Below are 18,589 nucleotides of genomic sequence, written 5' to 3'. Positions count from 1 at the left end.
CAATACTCTATGTTGCAAAATATGCACAATAAAATATTCTAGTAAATAATTTATAGTTGAAAATAAATGCATGCTGAGTTGTACCGTGCATGTTTTTTCTAATGCTACCTTTTGGGAAGAAAAGGAAAATCAAAAGTATGATAATGAAAATATGGCACACACTGTGCAGGGCACACTCTACTTGCTACCAAATCATCCCTTGCTTGTGTGTTTTATTTGCTGTGTTTTCAAAATTATTAGTAGAAAGTTAATAAGATTTTGAATAGTATCCTAATTTTCATTGACTTGAATCGAGATCTTAGTCAATCAATGTGTAGGATCCATTCCTATGACTTGAATTTCTATCCCAGTCTTGATCATAGTTTTTATGGATACCATCATTGCACCCAATAATATCAATCCTCTTCATACATTTCTGTTAGGAAAAGCGAATCAAGATCTTTTATGGTGTAAATTTTGCACGGTAAACATTGGTGCACATTTGAAAGGATGATATGTCAATCACTCATTTTGAAAATATATGGCTGTGACTCATTTCACAACCGGCCATGGCAAAAGCAAAACATATCACACCAATAATTTAGAGCATGGATCCTATGCATTGCATAGTTTATAATGTAGAGCACTTTATAGTGCTTGAAACTAGCCACATCATTTGATGAGATGAAAGGTTATCAAATATCAAAATAGTCTTGCATACTATACATGGTGTGTTGCTGTTGATAGCCATCCATTTTTCTATGTTGGTCTATAAGTTGAAAGTGAATGCATGCCTAATTATCAAGCATATTTTTTCCAATGCTACCTTTTCAAAAAAAAAAAGAAAAATCAAAAGCATAATAAAGAACATCCGATACACACTACATGCGGCACACTTTAATTGCTACCAAATCATCCTTTGCTTGTGTGTTTATGTGTTGTTTTTTTGAAATCATCAACAGAAAGTTCATCAGATTTTGAATAGTATCCTAGTTTTCATTGACTTGAATCGAGATCTTAATTAATCCATGCATAGGATCCATTCCTATGACTTAAATTTCTATCCCCTCATCGTGGGTACGGTCATTGCACCCAATAGTATCAATTCTCCTCACACTTTTCAATTGGGAAAAGCGAATCAAGGTCTTTTATGGCGTATGTTTTGCACTGTAAATATTGGTACATATTTGAATGGAGGATATATCAATAACTCATCTCGAAAAAATATGGCTGTATGTGACTCATTTCATAATCGATCATGATAAAGCAAAACATATCACACCAATAATTTAGAGCATGATTCCCATGCAATGCATGGTTTGTAATGCAAAGCACTTTATAGTGCTTAACAATGGCCATGCAATGTGATGATATATGGATGGTTATCAAATATCCAAATAGTCTTGCATATTATACATGGTGTGCTGTTGTTGATAGTCATCTATTTTTCTACGATGGTCAACAAGTGCCATATAATATTTTATAATACAAAATATGCACGATAAAGTATCTTGATAAATAATTTATGGTTGAAAAAAATGCATGCCAAATTGTATCATACAGATTTTTTTTTAGTGCTTATCTTTACGGAAAGAAGAAAATTCAAAAGCATGATAAAGAAAATCAGACACACATTGCACGTGGCACATTCTAGTTGCTTCCAAATCATACCTTGTGTGTTTCTATGCTGTTTTTTCAAAATCTTCCATAGAAAGTTAATCAGACTTTGAATAGTATCCCAATTTTTATTGGCTCAAATTGAGATCTTAATTAGTCATGCATAGGATCAATTCCTATAACTTGAATTTCTGTCCCTCCAACATAATTTTCAGAGGTACCATCATTGCATCATGTAACATCAATCCTCATACTTTTTGATTAGAAAAGTGAATCAAAATTCTTTTTATGGCACATGTTTTGCACTATAAACACCCATACATATTTGAATATATGATACATCAATTACTCATCTGAAAAAAAAGATGGTTGTAACTCATCTCGCAGCTCATAGTGTATATTACACTAATAATTCAGCCTATGCAATGCATGATTGGTGATGCTGAGTATAATACAATATTTGATGATAGTCAGAATAATTTTATGTTGTTGTTGATAGCATTTATTTTTTTATGGTAGTCAATAAATATTATGTTATGCTATATGATGCAAAATATGTGCGGTGAAGGTTGATAAATAATTTATGGTTGGAGGCATTCCACGCAAAATTGTACCATCTGTGTCTCTGATGCTACCTTTTCAGAAAGAAGAAAAAAAGAAAAAACCAAAAGCATGATAAAGAAAAACCGACGCACACCGCACGCATCACACTCTAATTGGCTAATTGCCACCAAATCGTACCTTCTGTGCTGTCTTTTCAAACTCGTGGGCAGCAAGTTAATTTATTGATACAATACCATCCCACTCCGTACCGTGATATGTCACCCACATGACATGACATATATTAGATACTAGGGGATTCGGATCCCCTCCAATTTTAAGGCTTCTCTTCCCTATAAAATCGGCAACGTGGCTGCCGATGATGTAGGAGACGCTGAATGGAAATCACCGCCTCATATGGAAGTCAAGGAGCCCTATGTGATCATAGGCTGTGTGAGCGATGGTCCGATAGCCTGAGTTTAGAGACTGGACCTGTCTAAATCCATATAAGAATTAGAGGATCCCGGCCCCTGGATAGGAGGACGCAAAGCGAATGTGAGAGCAGGTTTCAAGTGATCTACATCATATTAAACTGAAGATTAGATTGGTACCAAAAAACTGAAGATTAGATTCAACAGCCTCATAAAATTGCATCTACCTCGCTTTGGCATGATTTAATAAAGCCATTTGGATATGATTTATAGGTCATGTAATTGCATTTACATGTGAATTACACCGCATCAAAGTTGGAGATGTTTTGAATGACCACTTCTTCGATCTATTCGATTAAACATACCATCATTTGAAGAAAGGAAAGTCGGTTTGATTCCCATCTAAACATTTGATGGTCCAAATGAGTCGCCAACGATGCCATCAAGCAAAAAATTACGTTCAAGATACTCTATCATCATATTTCTTATTTTTTTATAAAATTTTTGTGATTATATTTTTAATAATTTTTTTATATCTATGCAATTTGGACAAACATTCTAAAGGAACTGGAGATCGAAGATTTTTTTTTTTTTTGCTCTATATTTTATGTATTAAGGCCCGCAGCGTGGGTTACATACTAGTGATTTATATATAACACAAAAACTATCAGTTACGGGGCACATGCATCTTCCATCCGTAACTTTTTGTCTCCTTCCCAGAACCTCCTATCTCTTTTATCTTCATACACCCTGTATTTTATATGCCAAATACTCATCATAAAAATATAAATAATTAACTCAAGAATGTATAAAAATAATCGAGGTGCAAGAACTGGCGCAATAGCCCAGTCACCAACAATCTAAAATTTGGCCCAAGAAGCAGCGTATCTGAATTTTGGCTATTGGAAGCAACAAATGGTCCTGATGACCCAATCATAGAGCACTTGTGTGTTGACTTTTGAGACTTTGGCACACTACTTGACAAAGTCATACTAGATAGTAGATTCCCACACAAATCTTCTTCATAAAAGACGTCTCTCTCTCTCTCTCTCTCTCTCTCTCTCTCTCTCTGTGCGTGTGTTAAAAGAAGAAAAATCCAGTTGTTCTCACTTTAAACTGCATCATGATACAGTGTGCTCAATATATTCATTTCTCCATAATATTGTTGAGATGACACTTTACCTGAGACGACTATAACTTGGAGATTTCCTTGATCTCCTTTAACATGTTCTTTTGAAACTCCCATGGTCAAATTTTCCACCATGGTTAAAATCAAGGACTCTTGCACAATACTATCTCTCTCTCTGTCGTAGGCTGTATTCTCTGTGTCTCAGCTCTGTATTCTTTGAGCTGGAACTGTACATTCTTTCATCTTAAGTTTAAAATAAGCAGGGGGTAGTGCCCTGCTACCTCCTTATTCACATCAAAACAAAAAAAAATGTACATAACATGTGTTAATGACTAATGACAAGAATATAATTCATCATTTGCAGAATATATACGAAATAGTCAAGGTACAGCTTGAGCAAGAAGAAATTAAATCTTCCACATAAATATTGGCGTGGATACAAAATTATACAGCACAATACAAAATAATTAAAAAACTTTGGGACATCACAAACATCTACAAAAGAAACAATAAGTAAAAGAAATATCCCTAATGGACTCTACTGAAATCAAATTTCTTCCTAATATAGAGATTTTTTTTCCTCTCTCTTTTTCACTTTTACTATTTTCCCCAGGAAGAGAACCCAACCAATTTCACTAAGATAGAAATCAAGCAAAATGCTCCACTTGCTTCATTAAGATAACGAAAAGTACAACAGAGAGGGGGGAGAGTTACAGAGAGAAGGGGTAGATGGTAGGGATTTAAGAGAGGGAAAACAGAGCAGAGGTTATCTTAGAGAAGAAAGTAATACAGCAAGGAAGCAATACAACCCAATCACCAAGATAAGATGCATATTCTTGTCATGTAAATGTAAACAATCCTTATTTGCAATTATAATCAACCCTGATGGTGAATAAAGTGCGCTTGGATGATGGAGGAAGCCTAGGCAACCAGAGGTATTGGGGCCGCCACTAGAACAAGATTTGATTTCCTATGCATTACAAAATCAAATTGCTCTTCCATATCAATATCTTCTTTGCTCATTCCAGCAGGCAAGTCCCAATTGAACCTATAGAGAAGATTGGCAAGGGCAAGCTCTAGGACAACCACACCCAATGACATGCCTGGGCATATCCTTCGGCCACTCCCAAATGGTAGGAACTGAAAGTGCTGACCCTTGTAATCGATATCATTGTCCTTAAACCTCTCAGGCATGAAGACTTCTGCGCCTTGCCAATGTCGGGAGTCCCTGTTGATAGCCCAAGCATTTATATATACCCTTGTCTTTTTCGGAATATCAAATCCATTTATCTTGCAATGTTGCGTACATTCCCGAGGGATTAGCAATGGACCTGGAGGGTGCAATCGAAGAACTTCTTTTACTACGAGCTTGAGATAATGAAGTCGTTGAATGTCACTTTCTTCCACCTTCCCTTTGTTTCCAATGAGTCCTCGAACTTCATCTTGGGCTTTCTTCATAACCATTGGGTTCCTCATCAACTCAGTCATTCCCCAAACCAAGATGGATGCAGAGGTGTCTGATCCAGCAACGAACACATTCTGCCAGGCATGGAAGTGATTATCTAATCAGTATAACATAAGTTTTTGACATTTTTTTGAGAAATCAATTTAACATGTTTTCTCTGATGCAAATATATTGGTATGGAAAATACACAAAGAAGCTTGTAGATGTACTGTATAGTAAAATTATAGCAGTTGGAGCAGCACAAATTATCTATGTATCGTTATTGACTACCTAGTGCGGTGTAGATAGTCCATGTCCTATATATTGAGGATCAAAAGCTCTTTCAACAAAATAGAAGGAAGTGCCGATGAGGGTGATGTCATTTAATCAGAGCTACCATCCAAGGCGCTTCTCATATCTTTTTGTGCACTTGTAGTAAAGATTGTATGTTTGTACCCAAAAAAAAAAAAAGATTTATATTTTCCTAGCGACCGGTCAAAAAAAAAAAGACATTGGCAATCACGGGATCTTTCCAACTACAGACCTGAATTTCTATTGCCTCATCCTATTTTTCTTGGGTACTATCATTGCGCCTTGTGGTATCAATCCTCTTCAAATTTTTCGATCAGGAAAGCAAATCAAGATCTTTTATGGTGCATTGTGCTGCACTGTAAATATCGATGCATATTTGAGAGTGAACGTTATACCACTCATCTCGAAAACAGATGGGTGTGACTCATCCCGCAACCCACCGTTGTAGAGTAAAATATGTTGCACTAATAATTTATAATTTAGGGTACATTTGGTTATATTTTTTTATTTTTTATTTTTAATTTTTAAAAAATACTTATTATTTTTTTTAATTTTTATTATTAAATTAAATTAAAAAAAATGTGTTTGGTAACTACGTTGCTATAAAGCAAAAAACAACGTCTGGAGACAGCAGGTGAAAAGCTCGACGAGAGAGAAGGATTCAGAAAGGGAGGGAGAAGGAGGTGGGGAGGTGAAAAGCTCGACAAGAGAGAAAGATTCGGACTCTTTACTTTTTGATTTGGTGTTTTAGATGTGCGGAAGCAAAAAAAATAAAAAGTAAGTTTTGGAAAGCAAAAAAATTTTGTTTTGCATATAAAACAATTATTTTAATTTTTTTAATTTTTATTTTTTACTTTTCATGATGTTACCAAATATTATCTTTTGATTTTTACTTTCTAAAAATCAAAAAATAAAAAAAATATTTTTTTAATGACTAACCAAACGTACCATTAGAGTATGGATCCTATACTATGTATATTTGTAATGCAGAGTGCTATATATGCAGTGTTTGACAATAATCACATCATCTAATCACGAAGATGGACAACTATCAAATAGGACAATCTTGCATCCCATATATAATGTGTTGCTGTTGGTAGCCATCCATCTTCTTATGGCTGTCAATAAGCACCGTACAATACTCAATCATGTAAAATGTGCATGGCAAAATATCGCAAGAAAATAATTCTTAGTTGAAAGCGAACGCATACCGAATATAATCCTAATGCTATCTTTCTGATAAAAAAGGTCAAAGAAAATCCTACAAACACCGCATGTGTATCACACTCCAACTGCTACCAAACTGTACTTTCTTTTCAAACTCGGTGACACAAAAGTTAATCAGAATTTTACTGATATAATACCTTCTCATTCGGTGTGGTGGTTTGCCACTCACACATATTAGATATTAGGGGATTCCACATATTAGATATTACTGATATAATACCTTCTCCTCACCCGCCACCTATAGAAGTCAGGGAGCCCACATCATCACGGGCTGTGTCGGGTGATGGTCGGGTTGTCCAATTTTAGAGACTAGACCTGTCTAAATCGGTAGGTTAGATTCAATGGCCTCATAAAATTGTGTCTTGATCATGAAAAGACGTTTGGTCTATCCATTCTTGTGCAGGCAGCCATGGGTGCATGTCTTGTAAGATCAGAGTGCGCAATTTATATAATTTCTATGAACATATGGTATTCTAAAATAATGGTGAGAAAGGATTGCACATCCTTACGCTCTACAAAATAAAGTATTATAAGATAAAGTTACCAACCATGACAACAGCTTTGATATGATCCCGGGTCAGCGAGAATCCTTGGGTTGGATCATTTTGAAGCCCAAGGAGAGTGCTCATGAGGTCATCACAATTTCCTCCACCATGCATGTGCTTCTCAATCTCCTCCTCGAGAAGTTGGTCCATGGCACGGAAACTCCTCTCAAGCCTCCTTCGCATGCCGGTGAGCACATCCAACCACCCCATCATGGGAAAGAAATCGCCAAAAGGAAACCCACCCAATGAAGAAAATGTCTCCCTTAGGAGACCTTGGTATTTGCTGCTCGTGCACTCTCCGTCAACCGAAATCCTCCTGCCAAAGACTTGTTTGGCGGTGATATTATTAAAGAGGCAAAAAGACATCTCGCTAAGATTCACAGGACCACTCGAGGATTGCTTCATGACAGTTTGCACCAAGGTGTTCACTTCTTCCTCTCTTATGGACTGAAAGGCCCGCACCCTCTTCGCACTAAAAAATTCTAACATGCTAATCTTCCTCAGTTGCTTCCACTGCTCGCTATAGGGTGAAAAGGCGATATCCAATCCACCATAGGAGTATCTTTTGAAGGCCACGAGAGAAGGCCTACTGCAAAAGACAAGGTCATGGGTCTTCAAGATCTCAGAGGCCATCTCCGAGGAGGATATGATGATGGTTGGCATGCAACCAAGTTTTATGCTCATCAAGGGGCCATACTTCTCCGATAGGAGCCAGAAGGAGCGGTATGGAAGCTTGCCCAACCGATGAAGATTACCAATGAATGGTAATCCTATCGGACCAGGAGGGAGCCTCGGGTTCAATCGACCGTCCTTGACAAGTAAGAATATAGCTATTGGGATTAAGAAAAGACATGAGTGAGCTAAGAAAGCAAGCAAGAACTCCATAGCTTTTGGTGCTTTTTTTTTTTTTTGAGAGAGAGGAGCTGGCTCTTCTTCATATTTATAGCTGTAGAGCATAGCTCTGTCCTTTTTTTTTTTTTGCCTTTAATCCCACTTAATAAATAGCCTGTAAAGTGTACCCAAAAAAAAAAAAAAAGGAAGAGCCTTGTTCTAGGGGTGAAGTTCTGTGAATGAAAAAAGCTTTTATTTTAAACTAGCCATCAATATCACACAAGTGAAAGAATTTAAAATTTTTTATAAAATCATGTGGGCTGCCATTGATTATATATTTCATACTATTTACAAGGAATAGGTTAAAATCGATCTAGATTAATTAACTAATATGAGTCCAAATAAAAATTGTGGTTCCATGAGTTGTTGGGTCATGGTCCTGTTGGCACCACATATTTGCATGCTTATGTGGGCCAATTAGACAGAACCAAGTTGGCTATATGATAAGTATACCCAGCAAATGGACTAGATAGCTTCAGAGTTCAGTGACAAAGTTTGGTAGAAAAGGTCCCCATCTACCCATTTGGGTGAAAAAGACTCCATCTAGAGCAAATTTCTAGGAGTCTAAATCAATGATCTAAATTGTTGAATATGATCTACTGCCTCAAAACTACTTACATACAAAAAATCATATGATTTGGAGATTTCTAACCTATGTATCAAGTAGTCAAAAGTTGGACAGTCTAAATAAAATTGAATTAGATGTATTTTTTGATCACTTGATGCATAGGCCAGGGATCTTCAAATAATATAATTTTTAGGTGCAAGTAATTTTGAGATAATAAATCACATCCAACGGCTTGGATGATCGATATTGAACTCCAATTATTCAGGTTTAATCTAACCAGATTTAAGTCCAAATCTGATAGAACTTATATATATATATATATATATATATATATATATATATATATATATAATGTGAGTCTTCAAATATATATAATATATATATTATTATATATTTTATATATTATATATAATATTATATATTATTTAATCTAATCAGATCTAAGTCTTCAAATAATATTATATAATATATATATGTATGTATGTATATATTAAATCCGATTGATATTATATATCGAAGTCTGCTTCTACACACACACACATATATATATATATATATATATATATATATATGATTAGCATATGGTGATGTAATATGCTTTATGCAAGAAGCAGTATAATTGGGTCCTCAACCATTTAAATATTAATTTCTCTGTGAGATTGTTGAAATGACACTTCACTTGAGACATCTGTAACCTGGAAATCCACTTGAACTCTTTAAAATATGCCCTTTTGAAAATTTTACAGTCCAATTTTCCACCATAGTTAAAATCAAAGACTCTTATGCAATACTTTATAGCATCATTTAAATACTTTGTACTATATCCTACAATGCAAAATATGCATAATAAAATATCCTCATTTTCTGATCGTCAATTATCTTTCTCCATGTTCCACCATTTTTTTTTTTGGCTTGTTACTTGGTCATGGGGATGGAGCCGATCTCTAATTTTTTTTCTTATTGCTATCTTGGTAGTGAAACCTCTCCTTAACCTCTACCCTTGTCAATTTTGTAAATATCTTACTCCATAAAAAGCCAAATGGCTGTTATTACGACCTCCTCTTAGATTTAGAAACTAAAAATAGTATCATTTGTGAATGAGAGTGAATGCTTGTCGAATTATATCATGCACGTTGCTTGTTGGGGTGAATCCTTAGAGGATTACTAACTAAGGAGACAAGGCCGACTTTAATACCACCCGACAATACAATTCATGGCTCAGTCGACTAAGTTTGACATATAACCATTTCATATCCAGTTGATGACTTCCTTAGTATTTAGCTAACTGTTCCAACCCCAAAAGAATAGGGATTGGGTGACAATTATTCAACATGGGTATTAATTGCCCATAATTAAGGAGTCATAGGACTTGATAACCGTCTACTAATGACCCATTACTCAATCTAAATATCGTCGATGATGGTTAATGACGTAACCACCTACTTAAATTTGATAACACCCACATTCCTACATTCCAAGGGATGAAGGATACAGAATAATGATAACTCCACCCTATATAAAAGGAGGTAATAAGAAGGGGAGCTGGGTAAGATTTTCAAATACAATTCATTGCTTTCATGCTTTTGGTTCTCTCAACTATTCTCTTTCTCCAGCTAACTTAAGCATCAGAGGGTCCCCCACCGGACAACTCTGGGCAAGAGGACTTCATTTTGCCGGTTCCCACTTCTCCAAATATCGAGGTGCACTTCTTTGGCTCAAGGCCAACTATCTTGTCGGAGATCAGTGGCAACAGTTTTGTGCACCAAGTAGGGGGCAACGGCACAAACTCATCAATAGGAATCATGGCAAAGATGAGAGCACAAAATGCTTCAACCAGCTCCGCCAAATATTCATTGCAACGTGAGGTACTTCCGATAATCAATATTGAACCTAGTGCTTCACGACCAGTGGTCTTGATGGACTAGCAATAATTTGCTGCCCTGGTCCAACAAATGAAGACTTCAACTAAAGCTGTTCACAATCTGCAACAAACTGTGAATTAACAGCGATAGCAACAGTAGCAGCAATGATTGGAGGAGCCAGCGCCGCAACCTGCGCCTTCAAGACACAGCTGACAGCTTTCTTTACTACACCAATAGACTCGGCACTCTCATCATGCCAACCCTCAACGATGGCTAGACAATTACAACCGTAAGTTGTAGGAGATTGACCATCGACACAATCAATTTTAGCTTGACAATCGAGACTCGACTGGCATCCTTGGCATCAATACCCATCCTCCATTTTTCTAATGAATTTTGGATGAACTGATCCCAGTCCAATTCAAGATACTGCAAATAGAGCCATATGAAGGCTCCACCAACCCACTTGACTATCTTGAGAGCTGTAAGGCTCTTATGTTGCTTCAAGGGGCATCGGATGCCCTCTTTTCTATAGTCTTCCTGGTTACTCTCCAAAAAATCGCTCAGGCCTGGTATTCTGGACTTCAACTAGGGAGCATTTGTTCTTTCAAGTAGTTTGGATAACTCTTTGTAGCACACTTCAGCACCAGCAGAAGAATGTCACAGAATTCTAGTAGCCTCTTCTCCATCAAGCAACAAGAGAGGGAGTCATCGAGAGTAATGGACTTCATCTGAAAGTCCATCATCTACAGATTCGGTCTCCTGTAAGTGCTAATCATGAATAATGGATGCCAATTTTTTGGGTCAAAATTCATCTAATTCTGTCGAGAACAAGGTATTTCTCAACATTTTACTTCTGTGGGGCATCCGCAAGCAAATGGTGAAGCCGAAGTCACCAATCGAACCCTTCTGTAGGGATTGAAGGCCAGAATCAATTGAACCAAAGGAGCTTGGGTAGATGAACTCTATAGCATATTATGGGCTTACAGAACTACTCAGAGGACTCCAATAGGTGAGACTCTTTTTCACTTTTTCTTTGGAATAGAAGCCGTTATACCTGTGGAGATTGGACTTCCATCATTTTGGGTCAAGAACTACAATGATGAAGCCAATACAAAGCAACTTCGAGCGAACCTAGACCTGCTGGAAGAGGTTCAAGAAAAAGTGCGAGTTTGGATGGTAGTCTACCAATAAAAAATAGTCCGATATTACAACTCTCACATCAGAGGTAAAGAGTTCAGGATTGACGACCCGATCTTACATCAAACCGAAGTCTCCCAACCTACAGAACATGAAAAATTGGCTCCTAGATTGGAAGGTCCTTATCAAGTAGAAGAAATTGTTTGATCCAGAACTTATCGCCTAAAATGGCTAGATGGAATGCCCATATCTCACCCTTGAAATTCAAAAAATCTTCGTATGTACTATAGATGATGTATCTGATTAATGAATGGTGCATTCCTCGTTGGTCTTATGTTTTCTCTGATCTCCAGCTCGAATTGAATGCACACCTTACTAGGTTTGCAGCAATGATGCATTTCAAAATGAAAAGATGACATTGTGTGAAAATAAAATGCATTTTGCTAGAATAGTTTTATCCTATTTCACCATAATCATTATTTACAAAAGCAGAAAGGCACTGCGTGCATACAAATAGGAAGAATAAAGCCCTCGTCGAATCTCTTCGATGGGAGTGCGAATGAAGCCCCCATCGAATCTCTTCAGTGGAAGTACGAGTAAAGTCCCTACCTATTCGGTGGGAGTGCAAGTGAAGCCTCCACCTCTTCAGTGGGAGTGCGAACGAAGCTCCTACCAAATCTCTTCGATGAAAGTACGAATGAAGCCCCCACTGAATCTATTCGGTGGAAGTATGAGTGAAGCCTCCATCTCTTCGGTGGGAGTGCTGATGAAGCCCCCACCTATTCGATGGAAATACGAGTGAAGCCCCCACCTCTTTGGTGGCAGTGCGAATGAAGCTGAGATTCACTAGTGAGGGCGAGTGGAGCCCCCACTGAATCTCTTCGATAGGAATGCGAGTGAAGCCCCCACTTCTTCAGTGAAAGTGCGGATGAAGCCCCCATCTATTCAGTGAGAGTGCGAGTGAAGCCTCCACCTATTTAGTGAGAGTACGACGAATGAAGCCCCCACCGAATCTCTTCGACGAAAGTGGGAGTTAAGCCCCCACATTTTCGGTGGAAGTATGGATGAAGCCCCCATCTATCTGGTGAGAATGTGAGTGAAGCCCCCACCTCTTCGATGGGAGTATGACACTACAACAAAACTGGTTATTAGCAACAAAAATTTTTCGTCGCTAATAACCGATTTATCGCTAATACATATTAGCGATGAAATTTTGATCGCTTATATTTCATCGCAAATAATTTTGTCATAGATAATATTTTACGACGAAATAAAAAATTTTATTGCTAATAAAAAATATTTACGATGAATATTTTTTATTAGTAAAAAAAGATGAAAAAATTTAATCTAAAAAAAGGTATTTATGATGAAAGAAACCATCGATGATAAATAAAAAATTAATAGCGATGAAACTATTTTTATCACTATTATTTTCAAAAGTTTTAGCGATGAAAAATTTAAGTTGCAAAAAATATTTTTTACAATAAAAATAATTCATCGCTATTAATTTAATAAAAAATTAATAAAATTAAATAATATTAGCGATAAAAAATTTCATCACAAATAAGATAATTTTTGATAAAAATTTACGTCACTAATAATTATTTGTGATGAAAAATTTTTCAAACTGTTAATTATATGTTTATTGATAAATTAAATTGTGTTAGTAAAATATTTTTGGTGATAAATATTTTATCAAAAATAATTTCATCGCTAATAATTTAGTCATATTTTTTTTAAAAAAATTATGAATATATATTTTGAATTTATATGTATAATATTATTTATAAATTAAAAAAATTAAAATAAAAAATTTACATAATAAATTGATAAATAAATTTTATTATTTTATTATATTAAATTAAAATTATAAAATATTTAAAATAAAAAAAGTACATCAATAATCTGTCAAATATCAACATCTGGAGAATGAGCTGGGGATGGAGAGCCCTCGATGGAGCTCGGATCGATGATGGAGCTCGAATTGACCGATGAGAAGAGCATTCTTATAGAAAGGGACAAAGAATGTTAGTGGCTTCCACTGTTTGGCAAACTGGAATAATGTTTATAAATCTGAGGATCAAGATGGTTTAGGAGTGAAGAATCTTGTTCTTGTGAATCAATCACTCCTTGCAAAATGGTCTTAGAAATTCTTATATGGGTCTCTAAACCCTTGGTCGAGACAGGCATGGCGTGCCTATTATTGTAGGAAAAAGTTGAGCATGAGGTCAAGAAAAAGTTTGTTGGGTTTGTCATCTATTTGGAAGGATATTTGTTCAAAAAATTTAGTCTTTTGAAGTTGTTCAAAAAATTTAGTCTTTTGAAGTTGTGTTGCTTTCAAGATGAGATGTGGTGGTTTGATTCGTCGAAAAAACTTATTATAGGGTTTGAAGTTGTAGCCTCCAAATTCATCAAAAAAAAAAAAAAACTCATTATATTTTTGCAATCTAATATAATAGGGTTTGAAGTTGTAGGGGATAGATAAGGTCACTTTGGAGAGTGGAATATAGGTTTATTAAGGGAAGGTTCAAAAAGATATTTTTAGAATGAATTTATTTTATTGCATTCATAATATAAGTTAGTGATCTGTCTTTGTAGTTATGAGGCCAAACCTATATTCAGTTGGTCCATTGTTTGACTCAAAAATTGTGCTACTTTGTTATGAATGTTTTTTTGGAAAATTAACTAGCTTGGTTCATTAAAACTGGTCATGAGAAACCTGATCGAGCTGGGCAACTTAGAGCCTAGTTGACAGATTTCTGCGTCGGGATCAAGTCTGCAAATTAGGACCCAGTTCGACAGGTTTTTGCATCAAGTTTAACAATTAGGACAATACCTTTGTGACGATATATGGTATCACTAAATAAGGGCTTTTATGACAACCTTTGTTATTGGCATAGATAAGTTTCAAAATAAGATATACTGTTACTAACAAATAAATCCTTGTCACCATTCCTGATACCAAGTAATGTATATTTTATGTGGGGAAAAATACAAATTTTAGTACTAAGATATCTTCTTAAAATAAAATGGAAGTCATCCAAAAAACTTTAGTGATGAAGGTACACATCACATGCCAACCTCCTGATGATCAAAATCTCATCACCAAAACTTTTTGCAATGAGATCTCAACCATTAATATCAACTTCTAGTGATTGAATAACTCTAGTTTGTTCTGTTTGCTATCTTTTATTGTTAGACTATCATCTTGCTTAGAAAAAGGAGATAGGCAATTAGGCATGGAAAGAAATAAGATTAATGTTCCATTATAGCTAATGATGTTGGAAGTATTTCTCTAACAAATCCATGATTTCCGTATGGGATAATTTTTAAAGATATTAATAAATCTTTTTAATTCACACTACACTTGGATATATTAATATTAGCATGAGATTTCTACATTGCATTAAATATCTAAGACCCATAGGAATATTTTAGAAGAATTAGTTAGTTTATACAGCCAACTGAAGAACTAAGACACTAGTTCCTTAAGCATATTGCATTTATAGGTGAGGTCAGAGACTTCATTTAAATGAGACTTTGAAAACGGTGGCAATATTTCTTAGTTGCTGGGGTGGCACAAAACATATTCTGCCTCCTCAACGGTCCCTCTTATTCGAATAGGAGAAATCATTAAGGGAGATGTCATGGAAGGCAAGATAGTGGAGTGTAGAGTTTGAATTGAGATTGATAGATGGGAGGAGGTGAGAAAAGGGGGACGAGATTGAATGTAGATGGTGAAAAGGAGAGTGGAGAGTTTGCGATAAGATGGACATAGATGGTTATATAGTTGATTGTTAGGATTTGATGTCTCAAGATTCAATCCATATTGAACCTACAGTGAGGTCCGCGATGACAAATGGAGTCCAACGAGCTCAAGATCACCTCAAATGAAGTCCGGATGAACGAGATATGCTCGATTGAAATTGACACGAAATTCAGAACGATGGAGGCCAGCGGTGGGCCGGCGGGGGCCACGGTGGCGTAACCACACGCGGCAGCACGTGACCCGGCCATGGGAGTGCAGCCAAGGCTCGGGCGCGCGTGCAAGGGTGCGGCCTAGGCCCACGCACGCACGTGCGGGAGCAGGCGCGAGATAAATCCTGATCCACGGTGGATCAGGCGATGCATGGACGGGCGCGTGGACTAGGTGCCCATTTCCCATTTGGTTCTCACGGTCCACTATGGATCAGGCAACATTTCTCCTCCATTTCTCACGGTTTACGGATTATTCCATGGATCGGTGCGTGATCGGGTGGCTTAGGGAGTTCGCGGTTGTGATCAGATCGCTGTGAGCCATCCCTGGGAGAATGGATGCGTGATCTGGCACGATCGGACGCAATCCAATGGCTATTTTCTGATCTGAGGTGCGATCTGATGGCCGAGAATCTTTACAGGTCCATTAGGAGTGTGATTTCGATATAGCTTGGGTTTTAAGCCTTTGTAAGGCCCTATTCATGGAACAGAAGGTGTGGCGTGCGGCTTTGTTCGATAGAGAACCCAGGGAATAGAAGCGCAGTGCCGATAGGAGCAGGGGCTTCAGGCAGACTGTTGGACAGCAGACAGCGGTCGCTTCGGAGATTCAAAAGGATCTTGCTAGAGAAAGAGCTTTTGTGAGAGAGAGTTTCTTGTGAGGGAAAGATTGGATGTACGAGGGTTGAGGGTGTGATCTCCTCTTGTATTTTTTTTTCTCTTTTCTCATAGTGAAGCTTACATGCCCCGTGGAGGTGGCCCTTTTTGGGTTGATCACGTATCTGATTGTTTCTATTTTATTTTTTCTTTCTTCCTACTGCAATGCGTAGTATCAAAAAGGTCTTAGGAGGTGGTATCCTGGCTAGACATCCCTAACAAGTGGTATCAAAGCAAGACGGTACTAGAACCAGATTGCAGTGATGGTGAGCAAGATTGAAGATGGAGAAGATAGGATTAATCAAAATGGAGATCAATAAGTTTGATGGAAAGAATAATTTTTTCTTGTGACAGGCAAGGGTGAAGGATGTGCTCATCCACCAAGGGTTGATTGATACTCTCTTATATGAAGAAAAGCTGACCACTATGGAGGTGCAGGATTGGAGGCGACTCCAGATGCAGATAGTGAGTACCATTCGCATGTACCTAGTGGATGAGGTGGTGATCCACGTGATTGACGAGACTTCTCTGACGATGCCGTGGTCAAAGCTTGAGAAGTTGTATATGATGAAATCTCTCACCAACACTTTTTTCCTCCGGAGGCAGTTCTACCAGCTGCAGATGACTGAGTAGAGCGTGCAGGAGCATCTCAACCACTTTCAGAAGATCCTCATCGACCTCCTTAGTGTTGGCGAGAAAATTAAGGAGAAGATCAGGGTGCTGGTTTTGCTAGCGTCACTTCTTCCTTTGTATGAGTCCTTAGTGACTGCTTTACTAATGGAGAAGAGCACCATCAAGATGGACGAGGTCATCGCACTGATTCTCCAGAATGAGGTTCTCAAGAAGAAGAACCCAGCTTCGAGCTCAGATGGAGGCAGCTCAGCTTTGGTGGTTTTTCGAGGAGCAAGAGGTGATAGACGGAGCGACAGAAGATCGCAATGAGGGTGGTCCAAGTCCAAGATGAGGGACTTGAGCAAGACCAGATGTTATCGGTGTAACGAGTTGGGGTATCTAGTCAGAGATTACTCTCAACTCAGAGATCGGACGAGGCCTACTACAGTGACAGCCAGTAGTGATTCAGAGGGTGATGCCCTGGAAATATCTGATGAGGTATCTATTTTTTTCCAGCAGTGAATTTTAGATTCTGCATGTACCTATCATGTATATTGCGGAGAGGAGTAGTTTGACTACTTGAAGAACAGTGAGGGCACTGTTTATCTATCGGATAGATCGAGCTGTGAGATCAGAGGCATCGAGACGGTCAGCTGGAGGACACATGATGGTGCAGTGAGGAGATTGAGAGAGGTTTGATACATATCCAATTTCAGACGAAATCTTATCTCACTGAGCAGACTGGATTCGAGAGGCTACAGGATGGTAGCTGGTGAAGAAATCCTGAAGATATTGCACGGTGATAGAATTATTCTGGAGAGGAAGAAGAAGACGAGAGGATATTAATATTTGGCAGGGAGTCCAATGTGAGGTGGAGCTTCAGGAGCTAGGTGGAGCTCAGAGCGAGGTGGAGCTCCAAGTGAAGGTGGATCGGGCATGAGATGCGAGACTCGAAAAGATGAGAGGCGATATCGTAAGGTGAGATTTCTATTATCGTAGGATGATACCCCGAGCAGGTCTCAGGTCAGGAGGAGCACAGCAAATGATGGAGATGGGATCAAGCGCTCTGGATTGACTCCCATGTTTGCCCATCTATGATTAGCAGGTGATTGCCCTAAGGCATTGGGACGAGAAGATCTAGAAGCTCTCAGAGTTAGAAGGAGGCCAAATATTGAGTCAAGATGGAGATTGTTAAAATTTGATGTCTAGGGATTCGATCTACATTGAGCCCACAACAAGGTCTGCGATGACAAATGGAGTCCAACGAGCCTAAAATCATCTCAAATAGAGTTCGAATGAACGAGATATGCTCGATTGAAGTTGGTACAAAATTCAGAACGACGGAGGCCGACGGTGAGCCGGCGGAGGCCACGGTGGTGCAGCCATGCACAGCAGCACGCGGCCCGACTGTGGGAGCACGACCCAGGCCTGGGCGAGCGTGTGCAGCCCAGGTCCATGTGCGCACGCGTGGGAGCAGGCATGCGATAAATCTCGATCCATAGTGGATCGGGCAGCGCATGGACGGGTGTGTGGATCGAGCGCTCGTTTCCCATCAGGTTCTCGTGATCCACCATGGGCTGGGTAATGTTTCTCCTTTGTTTTTTATGGTCTATGGGTTATTCCATGGACTGGTGCACAATCAGGTGGCTTAGGGAGTTCACGA

General features: G+C 38.0%; 1 protein-coding gene across 1 annotated transcript; it reads right to left on the bottom strand.

Annotated features, from left to right (window-relative positions):
• Window positions 1–4,343: 4,343 nt before the first annotated feature.
• On the bottom strand, window positions 4,344–8,144 carry LOC105052669 (cytochrome P450 71A9). The gene is made up of 2 exons (XM_010933570.4): window positions 7,228–8,144; window positions 4,344–5,235 (listed from the first exon to the last, which is right to left on the bottom strand). Exons 1-2 carry the CDS (start codon window positions 8,107–8,109, stop codon window positions 4,618–4,620), a joined length of 1,500 nt encoding a protein of 499 aa, XP_010931872.1. The 5' UTR covers window positions 8,110–8,144; the 3' UTR covers window positions 4,344–4,617.
• Between the last annotated feature and the right edge of the window lie 10,445 nt (window positions 8,145–18,589).

Source organism: Elaeis guineensis, chromosome 10, assembly GCF_000442705.2.
Source record: "Elaeis guineensis isolate ETL-2024a chromosome 10, EG11, whole genome shotgun sequence".
Lineage (NCBI taxonomy): Eukaryota > Viridiplantae > Streptophyta > Magnoliopsida > Arecales > Arecaceae > Elaeis > Elaeis guineensis.
Note: the sequence above shows the minus strand (reverse complement) of the source record. Positions and strands in the feature narration are given on the sequence as shown.

Bases quoted from the DNA above. Each gene is read 5' to 3' on its own strand.
- LOC105052669 (XM_010933570.4), bottom strand. From the start codon at position 8,109: ATGGAGTTCTTGCTTGCTTTCTTAGCTCACTCATGTCTTTTCTTAATC. The intron at 5,236-7,227 runs GTTGGTAACTTT...CATGCCTGGCAG, and splicing joins ATATCAAAGCTGTTGTCATG to AATGTGTTCGTTGCTGGATC.